Source organism: Zalophus californianus, chromosome 1, assembly GCF_009762305.2.
Source record: "Zalophus californianus isolate mZalCal1 chromosome 1, mZalCal1.pri.v2, whole genome shotgun sequence".
Taxonomy (NCBI): domain Eukaryota; kingdom Metazoa; phylum Chordata; class Mammalia; order Carnivora; family Otariidae; genus Zalophus; species Zalophus californianus.
In genome coordinates this window covers 174740723-174756307 of record NC_045595.1, presented here as the reverse complement: position 1 = coordinate 174756307, position 15585 = coordinate 174740723, and the positions used below count along the sequence as shown (strand labels likewise).

General features: G+C 35.6%; 1 protein-coding gene across 2 annotated transcripts in view; it reads left to right on the top strand.

Annotated features, from left to right (window-relative positions):
* Window positions 1-15124, top strand: part of EPHA3 (EPH receptor A3) — a 368423-nt gene extending 353299 nt beyond the window's left edge. Inside the window, exons 16-17 of one of the 2 annotated variants that reach the window (XM_027587500.2) lie at window positions 5765-5920; window positions 12371-15124. In XM_027587500.2, the coding sequence (XP_027443301.1) occupies window positions 5765-5920; window positions 12371-12476 (262 nt within the window). In that variant the 3' untranslated portion in view covers window positions 12477-15124. The remainder of the gene's footprint in view (window positions 1-5764; window positions 5921-12370) is intronic. The other variant, XM_027587501.2, reaches the window with a different exon arrangement.
* Window positions 15125-15585: the final 461 nt, after the last annotated feature.

Below are 15585 nucleotides of genomic sequence, written 5' to 3'. Positions count from 1 at the left end.
AGTCTAACAACCAAAACAATCTATTTATCAACGTGACTTTGACCTCCAATTCTGAAACTGACAGGGTGACTTTCCTCACTGATCAAATATGATGCAGAACCTTTTAGAGGGAAGCGAGTGTGCCAAAGACCCAGATGATTTTTTTTTTTTAATCTTAAAAATCAAAGTAGGTAATTTTGCCGCTGGGAGGAATTAGGCCAGATGTAATAGCTATAACTGCTAAGATTCTTATCCTTAAGGCCTAGAGATAACTAAAATAAACACAATGACTTTACTTCTCCTTAATGTGTCATGTATATACTACTTTCCTGTTGGGAACCCTATATACTCAAAATTATTTTTAGTTTCTGATGACAAATTAAATTTTCTTAATCTTATTTGGAATCTTTAATGTTAGGGATAAAACAATCAAGATTGTAATAATCCACATGTAAAAAAATGGCAAATACAAGATTTCCCCACTGAAATACTGTGAAAAGACACTCTTTCAAATAAAAAATTTAATAATCATGAAAGACATTGGAAAATTAGATCACTAGTTTCTGACAATAATAGAGATATAGTTAATATTCTGCCCTTAAGAAACTATTCTTGAGTACATATATTCCCTGAAACGTAGTTGGGATCTACTTACTTATTCTGGAAATGTGTCTTAATCATTATTTTTAATACATGAAAAATAAAGCCGTTTGTATACCAAAAAGAGTCTTTTTATATTCTAAAAGGATAACTTAACATTCAATCCTAGTGATTTGGAATTCTAATACAATAATGAAATAACCTCATTATGAGAAGATATTCTTGGGACTGCAGTTGTTTATTGACATTTGGTCCCCGATATCAGGTGCTAATTGGTACGAAAACATTTGCAGATCAAATAGGGAGTTGATGGGAAGAAAATATATGTACACCTCTTTAATGTAACAGTATGAAAATCCCTAAAAGAATAATTCACGAGCCTAAATACAAGGAGGGAGAGAGAAGGGGGAGGAAAGTTATTTCTTTGCTTCCCCTGAGCAAACATGTAATTTCCATGATTTCTTTTTAATGACTGCGATCTGCGGCCAGTAGGTCCTGATTTATGAAAAGCTGTAAAAGATCAGGTGGAACTCGGCAGGACATCGTTTACAGCTGCATGGATTGAAACCTATCTAATTTGTCTAGTAAAAGTGTGAGCTCACGGTGCACATCACCCAGCCTATAAATTTCCCCTTCAGACCCAAGTCTGGGGCTGGGTCTAGAAAAATTAGCCAATGTCTGCATCTGCTCAAAAAGTGCACATTCCCTTGGTGCGCATGAAGAGACATCACAGGCTCTTCACAGTGAGAGACAAATTCCTATCCATTGATAAACTCTCCAGATGTCCTCTCCGAGGAGGAAAGGAACCAATTTTTATTTGAATTCCCCAGAGAAATCCTGGAAGTGGAAAAATGAGACTTTGCAGGGCTGGTTATTCTGAGGTCACTGGCATTAAAATTAGGCCATTCTTTGTCTTCATTGTACTTTGATCCAAGTAATAAACAGAAAAACTCAGTTGGGGTCACTCTAATCCCTAATCTGCACGTCCTGTTCCATTTTAGTTTGTTTATACTAATTTTCTCTAAACTCTTGTTGAGTCTGGCTATAGTATTGAGTTTAAAAATACCAGTTTGAACGGAGAAGAAAAAATTCTGCATTTTACTATTAGGCACAGTTCATAAATATTCTGAATAAATGTCCTGGGGTTTGATTCTTCATACCCACAAACCCATAAATAAAGGAGTATTGCTGTTCATGGGACCAAGAGTCGACAAGAGTCGACATTAGATTCTTTGCTACAGCTACTGTAGAAATACAAGCCGCGGGGTGTGTGTGCGTGTGTGTGTGCGCGTGTGCGTGCGTGTGTGCTCACGCGTGCATGTGCCCGTTTGCCTGTAGACCGTTTAATATTTTATTGTCTTCTAAGTATGACTTCATTTTTCTTATAAAATTGTCTCACACCTGATTTAATGGGATTCCTATCAATTTTGTTCGCTAATTCAGTGACTTATCTGAAGGGTCCAGTGTTCTATGTAATGCTGGCTAGTGACAAAAGCTATTTCACCCATGAGGGCCATGCTAAAACAATCCAAGAATATCGTGTAAATTTTGGAATCTGGCTTGTGTATCTGTATCTGTAATTCCTCAAATTCCTGGGAAAGAAAACAAAACCGAGAAATTTTCAATTATTAAACCTTTTTTCAGATGAGTAACTTAGAGTCGTAGAAAATTATTTATACAAATTCCCCCGAAGAGAATAATTTATACAATGTTCTGTTTATATTGTGTAGTTTTCTAGGTATTCCTTGAAGGAACCAAAATCAATGATTTTTATTTTATTTTATTTTTTTTTTCAAAATCAATGATTTTTAAAATAGTATCTAATTTTTGTTTCTTTTTTCCTTTTTTTAAAGATAAACTCTGAGCTTTATTTAAAACTAAACCATTATATATAAATGTAAATTATAAACTCTATAATTTTAGTTTTTTTAGTTTTTAATTTGTTAATCAAATACTTGAGGTAGGGAAAATTGAAATAGTTGAGTTTAGTTTAATGGAAAGAAGCTTGAAAAGCTGTCCATTTTCAGCTGCCCTCACAAGAGGGAGGAAATTAGCTATTGAGGTATTTTTTCTGCAGAGGATAAAAATACAGACAGAACCAAACTGTCATGTTGCCAACTTTTTCTTCAACTCAGTATTAAAATTCCCTTAACATTTCATTTTTATCAAATAAAAAATTAGTTAAAAATTTATTTTCATCCAAAAAATGTAATGTATCCCCATCAAAATCCAGATGGATTGTCAATTTACAGTCTCTCATGTGTCTCCCACAACAGCATGCAGGTTAGGACATGATACAAAATTGTTCAGATTTGAGAATATTAGCCTCACACTTAAGCATGTTTCCAATGGGAGTGAGTTGGAGAAATATTATCAATAGTAATAGAAATCTCCCAATTAAAAATTCCTTTTAAATGTCCGTAAAGTTGGCATATTTCTAGGTTTGCTTTACAGAAAGTTTTTTCTCCTGAGAACATGAGCTTCACCACATTTCCTAAATGATAATCAATGGTTAGTATTCATAGATAAAACACTATGCAGTTTAATTTTGTCAGGATGGTTCCTTTTGTTTTTATTTCATGCTATTTCTAAAAATATTATTGAATTGGTACTTTAGAGAGCTGAATTTGCTTCTAAAATAAGGATAAATGCATATTAGTATAGTCTTCATTTGTTTTGATGTCTTCTGAAAAGTCTAAATGTTGAATTTAAGCACTTCAAAAAATAGATTTCATTTAGGCAAAGTATTAATTTTTAATATATAAGAAATTATGAAGTTTAGTTAACAAATCCTGATATTGGGGATTTTTTAAATAATTTTAAAAAGTTTTAAGAGCTCAATGCTGATTCAGTTCAACTGCAGTATCACAAAACATGAAAGATTCTGAATGATAGCTTTGAAAAGGTAAAAATCTAAATCTACCTTCTCAATTATAAGTTAAAGATTAGTCTATGACACACAGTTTTAATGTTAATAATATGTATAGCAGTAATGAAAACAGAAACTACAGAAGTCAGAATAGCATATCCATTTGCAAGCATTGGTTATAGAATCATTGTGAGCTTGTAAAAGTTCTTAGCTATTCTAATGAGGTCCCCAGTTATACCTGCTTTACAAGGTTGTTGCCCTATTATGCTCATAAGATTATACATGACTAAACTCCTAGTTGCTCAGAAGGATAATTAACAGCATCACCACATTCCTAGTATTTTTTATAAACTGGGATTTATTGTTATTTTTAAAGTTTTAAAAGCTTCAACCATTTGACTAGATGCATTACCTTACGTCAGAATAACAAATAGCTAACTGATACCATATCACGTGTCCACACATCTCTGAGTATCACTTTCATGTGTAATCTTTTTTAAACCTTATTTAATCTTCACTTGTGTGAAATCTACTGTGATCATCATTTGCATTTTATAGATGAGAAAACAGACAAGATAAGAAAATCACTGGGGGCACCTGGGTGGCTCAGTCGGTTAAACACTGGACTCTTGATTTCGGCTCAGGTCATGATCTCAGGGTCATGAGATGGAGCCCGTGTTGGACTCTTGGGCTCCTGCTAGGTGTGGAGCCTGCTTGAAATTCTCTCTCTCCCTCTCCATCTGCCCCCCCACACACACTTGTGTGCACACGTCCTCTTTTTCTCTCTCTCTTTCTCTCTCTCTTTCTGTCTCTTTAAAATAAGTAAATAAATCTTAAAAAAAAAAACAAAAACAGAAAATCACTGAAGATTACAGAAAATCACTGAAGATCACAAAAATTGTGTTTCTATACCCAGGATTCAACCCAAGACTTATGGTTCCAGTGCCTGTGCACTAGACCACTATCCTTTATGGAATATAAAAATCAAAGAGATCACATCATGGAACCATAAAGAACTTAAGAGAAAACACGGGAAAAGCAACAATGAACAAAGTTCCACCTAAATGGTACAGCACAGTGGCCAAGAGTGTGGGCTTTGGTATAAAATAACTTATATCTAAATCCCAGCTCTGCCTCTTTTGCCTGAGGAAACCAAGATTTGTGATTTAATCTCTTTTAGTTTTGGTTACCACATCTATTATAGGGACATAGCATCATTACCTGTTGTAAGAATTAAAGCCCTTCATATCTGTGTAATATACTTAGTATAGAAGCATAATGTTCAATGTAATCATTATTGCCATTGTTGTTAATATTCATCTCAAGACAAAGGCCTTCATAACTACTTTTGCTCAAGCTCCTTTCCTTAAGAGGAGAACATAAAGAAAGAGGACAATCAATTTTCTATCTGGTAAAGGGCCCCAGGCTTATGAGTCAAAGGACAATTATACGGATCACTGAGAGCTGAAAAAAACACCCCAAGGGCATTTTACCAATAGGCGACTTCTTTTGGCTCTCCCAGGGAAAAAATATTGTCCCCTCTGTTTCTTTTATGTCCCTGCTGTTCCTTTGATTCACCAGATCTTGCAGTTGGTCATAGATCTATGGTCAGACCTGTAATTATATAAAACAAGTTCCCTAGAAGTTTCCCTTAATGATGATTGTATTGTGCAATATAAACCACAGTCATGATATCTATTATCTATTTATCTCTCTCTCTTTCATCTTTCTATATCATGAACTCCATTTGATGTTGTCATATATGTGAGAATTTCATTTATTGTTACTCATCTATTTTTTTCTATTCTTTTTGTGATTTTTATTTTTAATGACATGTGACATTATTTATATCTGTGCTCACTTTATGTCCTGCTGTCATTACAATCTAGGTTATTCAACTGTCCTTTAGACAGCAACCTGTACAATGTCTAAAATGAACATCCGGACATCTAAATATTCAGTATGTCATGTCTACTATAACTATATCCTGAATTACCACCACCTTTGCTAATAGTTAAAGAAATTAAATTATAGAAGTATGTATGGATCTATTTATGCATTCCACTGGCAAAATTTCAATGATTTACAAAGCAGTCGTGAGCGGAGAAGGGACGCACTGAGACAAGATGATTACACAGTGTTCTTGCAAGCTGCCAGCTTGAATAGATGAAGCCTTCATGGCAGATAAATTCCACAAATAAACAGGAACACCACATGAAGTCTGGAAGTTCCTGCTGATGTTGGTGTCAAATTTTGACACGCAGCAACTCTGCTGACTCCTGATCTCTCTTCCTTTGGTGTTTTCTTTTCTCGCAGGCCATCAAACCTTCTTTTGGACCAAAGTAATGTCGACATCACTACGTTCCGCACAACAGGTGACTGGCTTAATGGTGTCCGGACAGCACAGTGCAAGGAAATCTTCACAGGCGTGGAGTACAGTTCTTGTGACACCATAGCCAAGATTTCCACAGAGTAAGAGAAAATTTTTAAGACTGAATGATTCTGTAGTTTCTAGTGGACATACATGTTTTGGATTAATGAGTTATACATGTTAGCTGAAACTCTGAGGTTCTTACTGTCTTCTGTAACCACTAAGCTTGGTCCTGGGCCTCTTTGTCAATGACACCTTCTAGATTTATGTGTCTTGATGTGTCTTTCCTCCCTCATCATAGCTCCCCGCAATAGGTATCTTTGTTGAATTATGACCTTTCTCAGATAGACCAACAGATACATACCCATTCCCAGCCCTAATGACCCAAGTTCTCAATTTAAGACATAAGAAATCATAGCATGATGATTAAAGCATTCCTGCATTTGTGCTTTTCTGTTATTTATAACAAAGCCTAATCTCTATAGAAGTGGAAAACTTAAGAAGTAAGTGGATAAGCTGGCATACAGGGAAACACACTAAGGTCTAAAAGTAGTTTTCACATCTACTAAATAATTGTATATCATCATCTATTATTGAGTGTCTACCCTGTGAAGGATATCATGTTAGAAAATGAAGGTATAAATATGTTTAAGACATACTATTGCTTTCTTTAAAAAGCTTATAGTCAGACTGGAAAGATAGGATATGCATAATTAGTATGCATTAATTAGTGTTAATTAATGGTTCCAAGTGTAAAAGTCAAATATCAAGTGTAACACGCTGTGTTTCTTAGACAGGGATTTTCCTAATAGGAATTCTTTGATACGATCACATGGGCTTAAGGAAAAGGGGGTTTATAAGGAATCAAGTGAATCCAGTATATAATCAATAAAATTAGTCCTCACTCACAGGGTATAGTAATTGGGAACTGGAAAATGAAGAGCCAGAAGCCATATTCTCCATCTCTCTGTGAATGAAAGCCAATTTAATTCACGTCCTAAAGTAACTGCATTGTTTTTCTTTTTTTGCACAGTGACTTTTTTTTTTTTGCATTTCCATGTACAAGTTCCTGTAGTCTTATCCTCTCCATCCAATATCTTAATATTTAAATGTTGAATACTTAAAGACTTTCATGGTCACCCCGTTGGTCATTTAAACAAAGTCACCGTGGAGATCCACAAATTAGATACCAAAAAGGAGTGTACAGTGTAATTCATAGAGATATAGTGCCTAACAAATAGGTAAAGTTTACCAGTTACAATATAGCTTTCCAATCGGAAACACAAAAGTTCACAAAAAGATCTTTAGGAAGGGTATGCTTCTACTGAAGAAGAGAATGTGCTCTTAGAAAATAAACCCACTCCAGTCTATTTGACATGTGTTGGCATTTCTGTATGAAGTGGAATGTAATGTTTATTGAATAGACTTCTGACCCAATCAACAATACTATTTGAGTTTCTGTGGTAGTTATTTTGATCAGACAGAGTCTCAGGATATATTAATGTTTTTCAATATTTTTATAAATTCTTATTTTAGTAATGTAAACAATTAGGGTTATGCTCTACAAGACACCTGCTTCAGAGCACAGAAGCATAGAAAAGAACAAACACAAAAGTTGGACATTTCTGCACCCTTGCCAGATTTCCAAAGGCAAAGGTATACAAATGTTTATTCTCCATCAAATATCAACACTCAGAGATTTGAGATAATGAAAAAGCATACTGAAGTGGATTAGCAGAACACTGTTAATATGATTAACTGCTAGCTCACAGTTTTAAATAAAGTCAGATGTTAGGAGCTGTGAATGTGGTAAGAAAGCTATTTGCTTAAAACGATGAAGTGGGGGCATTTGTTCTACTTCCAAGTTTGGGGCACATTTGTCTCCACAGTCCATTGTTGGACGGTGAGCTCTCTTTGGCTGGTGAAAATATTTGCACTTAATTATTATTATTTGAATGACCCATGAATGTACAGGGAAGTTGAAAGCTGACTTTTCCTGGGAGACTCCGCTCTTTCAGAATTATCCTTCCCACTAAGCCAGATGGTTCCACATCTCTCTGTACTTCAATCCCCACAATGTTTTTCCTCCTGTCCTTTCTCCTCCAGTGCAGGGACAGCATAGAATTAACATCTATCAACCTAAAACTCTTTGAAAATAATTGTTTGCCTTGTGGATCTCTGTGGTGTGTTGTCCATCATGCTCCTAGTTTATATAACAAAAATGAGAATTTATAAAGAAATACATAGTACACAATTTGGGGAAATCGAATGAGGCAACATTTTTTACCTCAAATGCTCTAAAATATTTAACTTGGTATTTCATCCTACCTTTTGCAGTCTTGGGCTTTTTTGTTTAAATGTGATTCCTTCGTGCCAACCAGACCCAATTTAGAAATGATTCTCTTGACCAAATAACTCTTTTGAAATAGAACAGAATTCCAAAAAAGGATATTGAATTTCTTTTTTTCTTCTATCCGGGCTTTAAAGTTACAGGAAAAGATCAATAGAGCTTAATATCCAAATAAATAATTATCTGTTTCAGTTAGTGTAGAGACTTCATTGACACGCAAGCTAACCATCTAATTTTCAAATGAAATCCAGAAAATAGGCAGCGTTGTTCAGTCAAAATAACGCATGTTTTAAAATATTATTTCATAGCCTACGATGGATTTAGGGAGGTTAACGTGAAAAGGGAAGAGAGAACGAGAAAGGGAGAGAGTGCTTATAGAAACTGGAGAGAGAACTGAGTGTGTAGAATGACTATTAGGTGGATTAATTGCTACAGGTCATTCTCCTGCACCCTTGGAGGCCATTCTCACAGTGTCATCACCTATCCTTTGCCTTTGAAGTGCCAGCCAGATAGCTTATTAACCTCTGGTCTCCGTCTTGAGCTGCTCTTTAGACTCGAATTTTTCCACTGCTCTTCTGAATAGGGTAGTCAAAATGAGATAAGCACGTGGGGATGTTGTTTAGGCTGCAGGAGCTGGAGTTGTAAACTTACAACTATCTTGGACTTGGCAGGCTGGGGGTGGGAGACATTTTGACAGGGGTAGCGAGGACAGAGGGGACATAAAAATCCATGCTAAGGTATAATCTAAAGAGAGAATTACTTTATCTTTTCTCATAAAATCCTTTGCATTGAATATATATGAAATTATGTATCTATTTGCTTATGTTGGGTTCCAGGCACAGAATCTGAAATAGTTTTATGCACAGGATTTCTTGAGGAGTGCTTTTGGGATATACATCTATAAAAAAAGTGATGAGGGGACACTGGGCTGAAGAAGAAGACTTGTCCCTTCCTGTAGGAACAAGAGTCCTGGAGCTGGGCTGACCCTTCAGCCTTGTCCCAAACTGATCTATGAACTCTCATCATCTTATTTTTTTTCTAGCCCCTGGGGTATGGGTGCTTCGGTTCTGTAGAGAGGATCAGGACCAAACATCATAGCATATATTACTCTCTTACTATACTTACATTTCGCAAAGAGCTTGGGAATTTATTATATTAACTTGAAACATTTTTTTCCTGCTTTCCATGAATATCATATTGGTTTTTAAAGTTTTTTTTTAAGATGCTTTTAATTTATTTGTCAGAGAGAGAGCACAAGCATGAGGAGTGGCAGGCAAAGGGAGAAGCAGACTCCCCACTGAACAGGGAGCCAGATGTGGGACTCGATCCCGGGACCCCAGGATCACGACATGAGCTGAAGGGACACCCTTAACTGACTGATCCAGGAGTCCCGGTTTTTTAAGTTTTTTAAGAGGGAGAAAAGGAAGACAGAGAAAAAAATTGGCAAGTCATAAAAAGTGTAATATAGGATTGGAAGAAAGATGAGAGAAGAAATACAAAAAGATTAAGGATCTATTGATTTGTACGAATATATTTATATCTGCCCTGTTTTCTGTCTCTAAATTCCTATAGTTTAGGGATAAGGGATAAGAAAATGTTTGTTGTTCATTTAAAAGATAGATCCATGCTGTGTGTGTGTGTTTGTGTGTGTGTGTGTGTATAGAAACAAAATCTATATATAAGATATTATATATATAAGATATATATATATATGTAAAGAAGCAAAATCTTGTACAACACATATTCTCACATATTTTTGTAAATAGCCTATGTTACTCCAAGTGAGAGTTTCTTTATCCACAGTTACACAGAGTGGCAAGCTTGGTGTCACCGTATCTCCCCACTAGCCTTCCTGGTGAAGCAAGGCTGCTGGAGTAAAATCAGAGAGGCCTCAGGCAAGATACAAGTTGTACAAGATACAAGTTGTACAAGATACAAGTTGAGAATTTATCAGCCCCTTGAATGGTAGTAGGAAGGTAACCAGCAGGTCATCAGGATTTCATTCCCAGCCTAGGAGATAGGAATGAAACCAGTCTTGGTTAATTTTCTGTAGCAGATGCATAAATATCATGTAGATTGCTTCTAAAATGGTTACCCGGTGTCTGCTTGTACACGTTTGTTGCTTGGGAACCCATTTCTTAAGAAATCAATTGGTCCATTTCTGTGTAATTGAACTCACAATTTTCCTTCTTTTCTTTATGATCAATGTGAACGAGGCCCTTCAGTGTGTTTCTGTGTGTGTGTGCATGTATTTGCATGCATACTTTTCCTTCTGGCCATTCTCAATTAACCTGGCACTCCTTGCTAAAGTGATACTTTACTCCTCTGTCACCTTCCCCAGATAAACATATTTTAGACTACTGGTTCATTCTTTATTAAGTAGATATTGAGCCCCTACTAAATGATAGCCATTGTTCAGGGTGTGGTTGATAAGCAGAGTACAAAACCAACAAGAATCCCTGTTCACATGGAATTTACCTTCTTGTGGGACAAGATAAAGAATAAAGAAAATAAATTAGGGTGCCTGGGTGGCTCAGTCATTAAGCGTCTGCCTTCGGCTCAGGTCATGATCCCAGCGAGGCCCTCATCAGGCTCCCTACTCCGCGGGAAGCCTGCTTCTCCCTCTCCCACTCCCCCTGCTTGTGTTCCCTCTCACGCTGTGTCTCTCTCTGTCAAATAAATAAAATCTTTAAAAAAAAAGAAAAGAAAAGAAAAATCAGAAAGAAAGGCAATATGCTGCATGGTGATAAATGCTTTGGAAGAAAAATGAAACAAGAAAAGAAAATAGGAAATGCAGCTATGAATGCAAGAGGTTTCATAATATTAAATAGGAAGGTCAGGGAAGGTGTTCTGAGAGGGCTGTGTTTGAGTCAAGACCAGAAAGAGGTGGATATGTGAACAAATTCCTTGAATCAAGGTTATGTAATTAATCATTTGTATATGCTTAGCTAAGTCTCTCCCCACCCCCAAATGAAATTCCTTTTGTTCTTAAAATCTTTATTTGTAATGCCTGGTTTCTAAGTTTAAACTATTTTAAGTTAAATATTTTTGATAAATAGGAATAGATCCTAGTCACTGCTTCTACTAGGAAAGGAATTTATACTTTAAAGAAATTTTCCAGCTATCTAGGAACAAACTACCTCAAAACCACAATTTTACTGTATATAACAATGTCACGGGTTATGGATTTGGGCAGAGCTCAGGTGGGTGATTCTTCTGCCCTAACGTTGGTGTTGACTGAAGCATTCATCTGACATGAATCTGGTCTAGTCTGGAGGGCTTGAGATGGTTTCATTTATGTCTGCCCTGGGGCAGATGGCTGCAAAGCTGACAGTGTAGACTAAATGCTCACACATGGCCTTTCCAATGTCATAGTCTCGAGGTAGTCAAGACTTACATGGCAGCTCAGGGCCCAGTGAGGGTGTCTCAAGAGACGAACGGTACATTGCAGTTTCTCAAGACCTGAATATGGATATTGATACAGGGTCACATCCAGCATACTCTTGCAGTGAAAATGGTCTCCAAGCTGGCTCAAATATAAGGAAATAGGTTAATGCCCTGCAAAGAATTTCTGATCATCTGTATTCATTTCCTAGGGCTGCCATAATAAATTACCACAAACTTATTGTCTTAAACCACAGAAATTTATTTTCTCACATTTCTGGAGGCCAGAAGTTGGAAATCAGGGCATTCGCAGGGCCTTACTGATCCAAAATCTCTGGGGCGGGGGAATCCTTCTTCACCTCTTCTGGCTTCTGGTACATTCTAGCATTCCTTGGCTTGTGGCAACATAACTCCGATCTCTGCCTCCATCTCTACATGGCTTTCTTATCTGCTTCACTTTGTGTCTAAATATAGTCTCATTGGATTTAGAGCCCACCCTAATCTAGTATGATCTCATATTGATCCTTGTCTTGATTATATCTGCACAGACTCCATTTCCAAGTAAGGTGACACGGTGAGGTTCCAGTTGGACAGAAATTTTGAGGGGATGCTAGTCAACCCACTAAACCATCTATTCTTCCATAACGAGAGAGGTGGAATGATCAGGATATAGTACATGGATGATGCAAAAATCAGAAAATTAAGTTCAGAGCGCTGGGATATATGATTGTGCAAGCTTTGCTGATTGAAAATCTTCTGTTTACATACTCTCCAGGAAACCAGGATTCTCATCAAACATTTTCTTCTTTTTTCACAGTGACATGAAGAAGGTTGGAGTCACTGTGGTTGGTCCACAGAAGAAAATCATCAGTAGCATTAAGGCTCTAGAAACACAATCAAAAAATGGTCCAGTTCCAGTGTAAAGTGTTATTTCTAGAAGGAAGTGGTGGCTGTGGAAGATGTAGCATCATTCTACAGACAGGTGATAATGCTGGAGATGCTGGTGGCAAGTCCAAGCCCAATAAGACAGTCAGATATGAATACAAATGCCTTAACATGGAATTGAAAGACTCTTTATTTTCCCCTATCATTTAGTGGATGGGAGGGGGGGTGTATTTTGTTTTGTAATTGCTTTTTTATATTAGTGGATGGGTTAAACTAAAATTCTTCAGCGTGGAATGATGAAGAACTAGCCTAGAGCCATTGATCATAAACTGATTATCATAAAAGCAGAACAAGTGTAATAACAAAATGAACATGGTGGCTCTGTTTACTAATAGCCACAAAAGAAAAGACTTGTGATATTTTTATACACAGAAGAAATCTGTAACAGGTATTTTGTTTCTTTAAAAGCAAGCAAAATAGAGGAATTTATACCTCAAACTATCTGGCCATATATACTACCTTTTCCATTGTATTTTTCTCTTTTATCTGTTAAAAACATTTAGAAGTGAAGTCTGTAGTTGTTTTAAGTACTATACATTTTTAATTGTTAGCTTCTTAAGTATTACCATGTAAAAATGTCTTAATTTTGAAGAAAAGTACATATTTATTTTCTTTTGAATTCTTTTTATTATTTTCTATTTATGCCTTGATGATTTAATTAGGATTTGTTGCAGCCAAGTGCCAAATGTTCTTTCAAATTGTCAGAGTTAAAAAACAGGTAAACTAGACATGGGGAATGATGGGTTTCTTTTCAGAATTTCTGAACCAACTGCTTCTATGTACCTATATCCATATATAAAAAGAAAGAAACCGAACCCCTTCCCTGTTCATACACTACTCAAACCTCAGTTTGAATTATCCCATCCATTTTTGTCTCTCCATTTATTACAAATGGTATGCTCCTAATTTAGTGTAATATATTGGCTTGTGTGTAATGGATTCTCAATGACATACCTGCCCTGCTCTGGTGTTTAGGAGACCATCACCTCCCTCCATTAGTAAAAGAGCTCCATTAGAGCTCCTAAGTAGAGAATAGCTACACTGGAAAAAATTGGAATCCTATTTAGATTGCTGAATTAATCGGCAACAAAGCCTAGAGGCCAATGCCTGAGTCAGAAAATCACTTGCTGACTGGCTTTGAAATGTCACTTAATATCTTTGCTTAAAGTTGTTGAGCTGTTTATAGGGAATAATGAAAACTAAACTACTCAGCTGCATCACTGGGGTTTGGTTAATTTAATTAAACATTGTGATCATCAATAGCAGGTATTATTATCTTTAAGAGTCTTCCACTGAAATACACCTGTTGTAATTTTGGTGTATAACTTAGAAGCTATGAACATTTGTTGAGCATCTGATTTTCAAACGAGCTGGTTATCTAGCAAATGACTCAAAATCTGTAGACAATGGAGAGATCTCCCATTGCAGGAGCTTAGATTTACTGTTCCATAGGGCCAAATATGAGTGTACTCAGTAATATTTTGAAAAGATATACCTGATGGAGATCTAGCCACTAATCTATTGTGAAGCAACATTTTAGTTCTATCTATATTCTTTCTAACGCTGATATGGGAATAAGAAATAAGAAATGCATATGTCACAAGAATTGAAAGAATAAATCGAAGCTGCAACCCTTATGTTCTTATGCAAAATGGAACACTCTACAGCTTACAGTCACAGATTAAACTTCACAAGTGCTAATCTGTTGTAAATTTAGTGTAATAAGGCTTAGGTTGTGTTCCTTCATGTATGAGATTATTTCTTAGATTTCTGCAATATTCCTTATAGTCAAATCATCCTACTAGAATTCTGTATTGGATATATAAGAGCATGAATTTTTAAAAAGATATATGCGATTATGAAATTAATTACAAATTTCACTTACGCCTGCTAGAAGCAGTTAAAAGACTTTTTTTTTTTAATCAGACATTTTGTTTGTGTTGTGGAATGTTCATCAAGCCCTAAACCTGGCTTCAATCTCATTTTTTCCCCTACTAGCATTTACTTTCTTAGGTACTATTCTGAGCATACTCAAAATCTGTGCATTTTATAAATTAATAGAAGTTGAGAATTGCTAGATCTATTTCACTTCTTTTGGCTGTGGTTTCCATTTGAAAGTAGAGATTATATACACAGTATATTGCTCTTCATTTTTTCCACTATTTTTCTATCTGACCGCTTATAAATTTACTTTACATGCTTTTTACCCTGTACATATGTAAACATAACAGTGTACGATTCTTAACTGTGGAGTAGAGGTACTAGAATGCTGATGGCCATCTCTTTGTACAGGACCTGCATTGACTTTCAATAAACATGAAACCACACTTCTTCACAATGTTATGTACCATATTATCTGTTTTGTATCTTAAATTTGATTTACATATATTATTTATTTCTGGTAACTCGCCCAGTTTATGCTGTGCTAAGTATCAATTAAGCCATGTATAAATGTGATATGATTGGCAATATGTATTTACTTTAAACTTGTATTTTCAAAAAATTACTCATTTAGTTTATATTGTACAATGTAGATGGCCTCTTACTAATGTAAAATGATTTGTAGTGGAAACATTTATATTTTTATAATAAACATAATGAAAATATTTTTTACAGATTGGAATACAGAAGTGGTCTTTGAAGCTTTCTTAAATATTATAAGACGTGCTTATTTAAACAGCAAAATAATGAAATTTATATAAGCCACAAAGAATGTGCTTCTGTTTCTTTTTTCTCTATTAGTGAGGAGTGTTCATGTTATATAATCCACTTTTTTGTCTAAATCTCATTATCAATAAGCTAGAAAAAATAAGTAGTAAATATTATCTTCATCGTTAAAAAGCACAGCTTTATTAGGCAAATATCTTTTGATTATAAGTGACAAAAAGCAAATTAGCTTAAGGAAAAAGAGAATTTTGAGCCCATGTGGCTTAAACCCTGGAGCTAAATTTCCTGGCTGAGAGATCAGGTACAGTAAGATCCAGGAGTAAGTCTTTTATTCTTTGTCTTCCTCACTTGACCCTATTCTTCTCCCAACTGGGTTAGCTTGCAAACTATCTTTTAAAATATTGCTCTAGTTAATTTAAT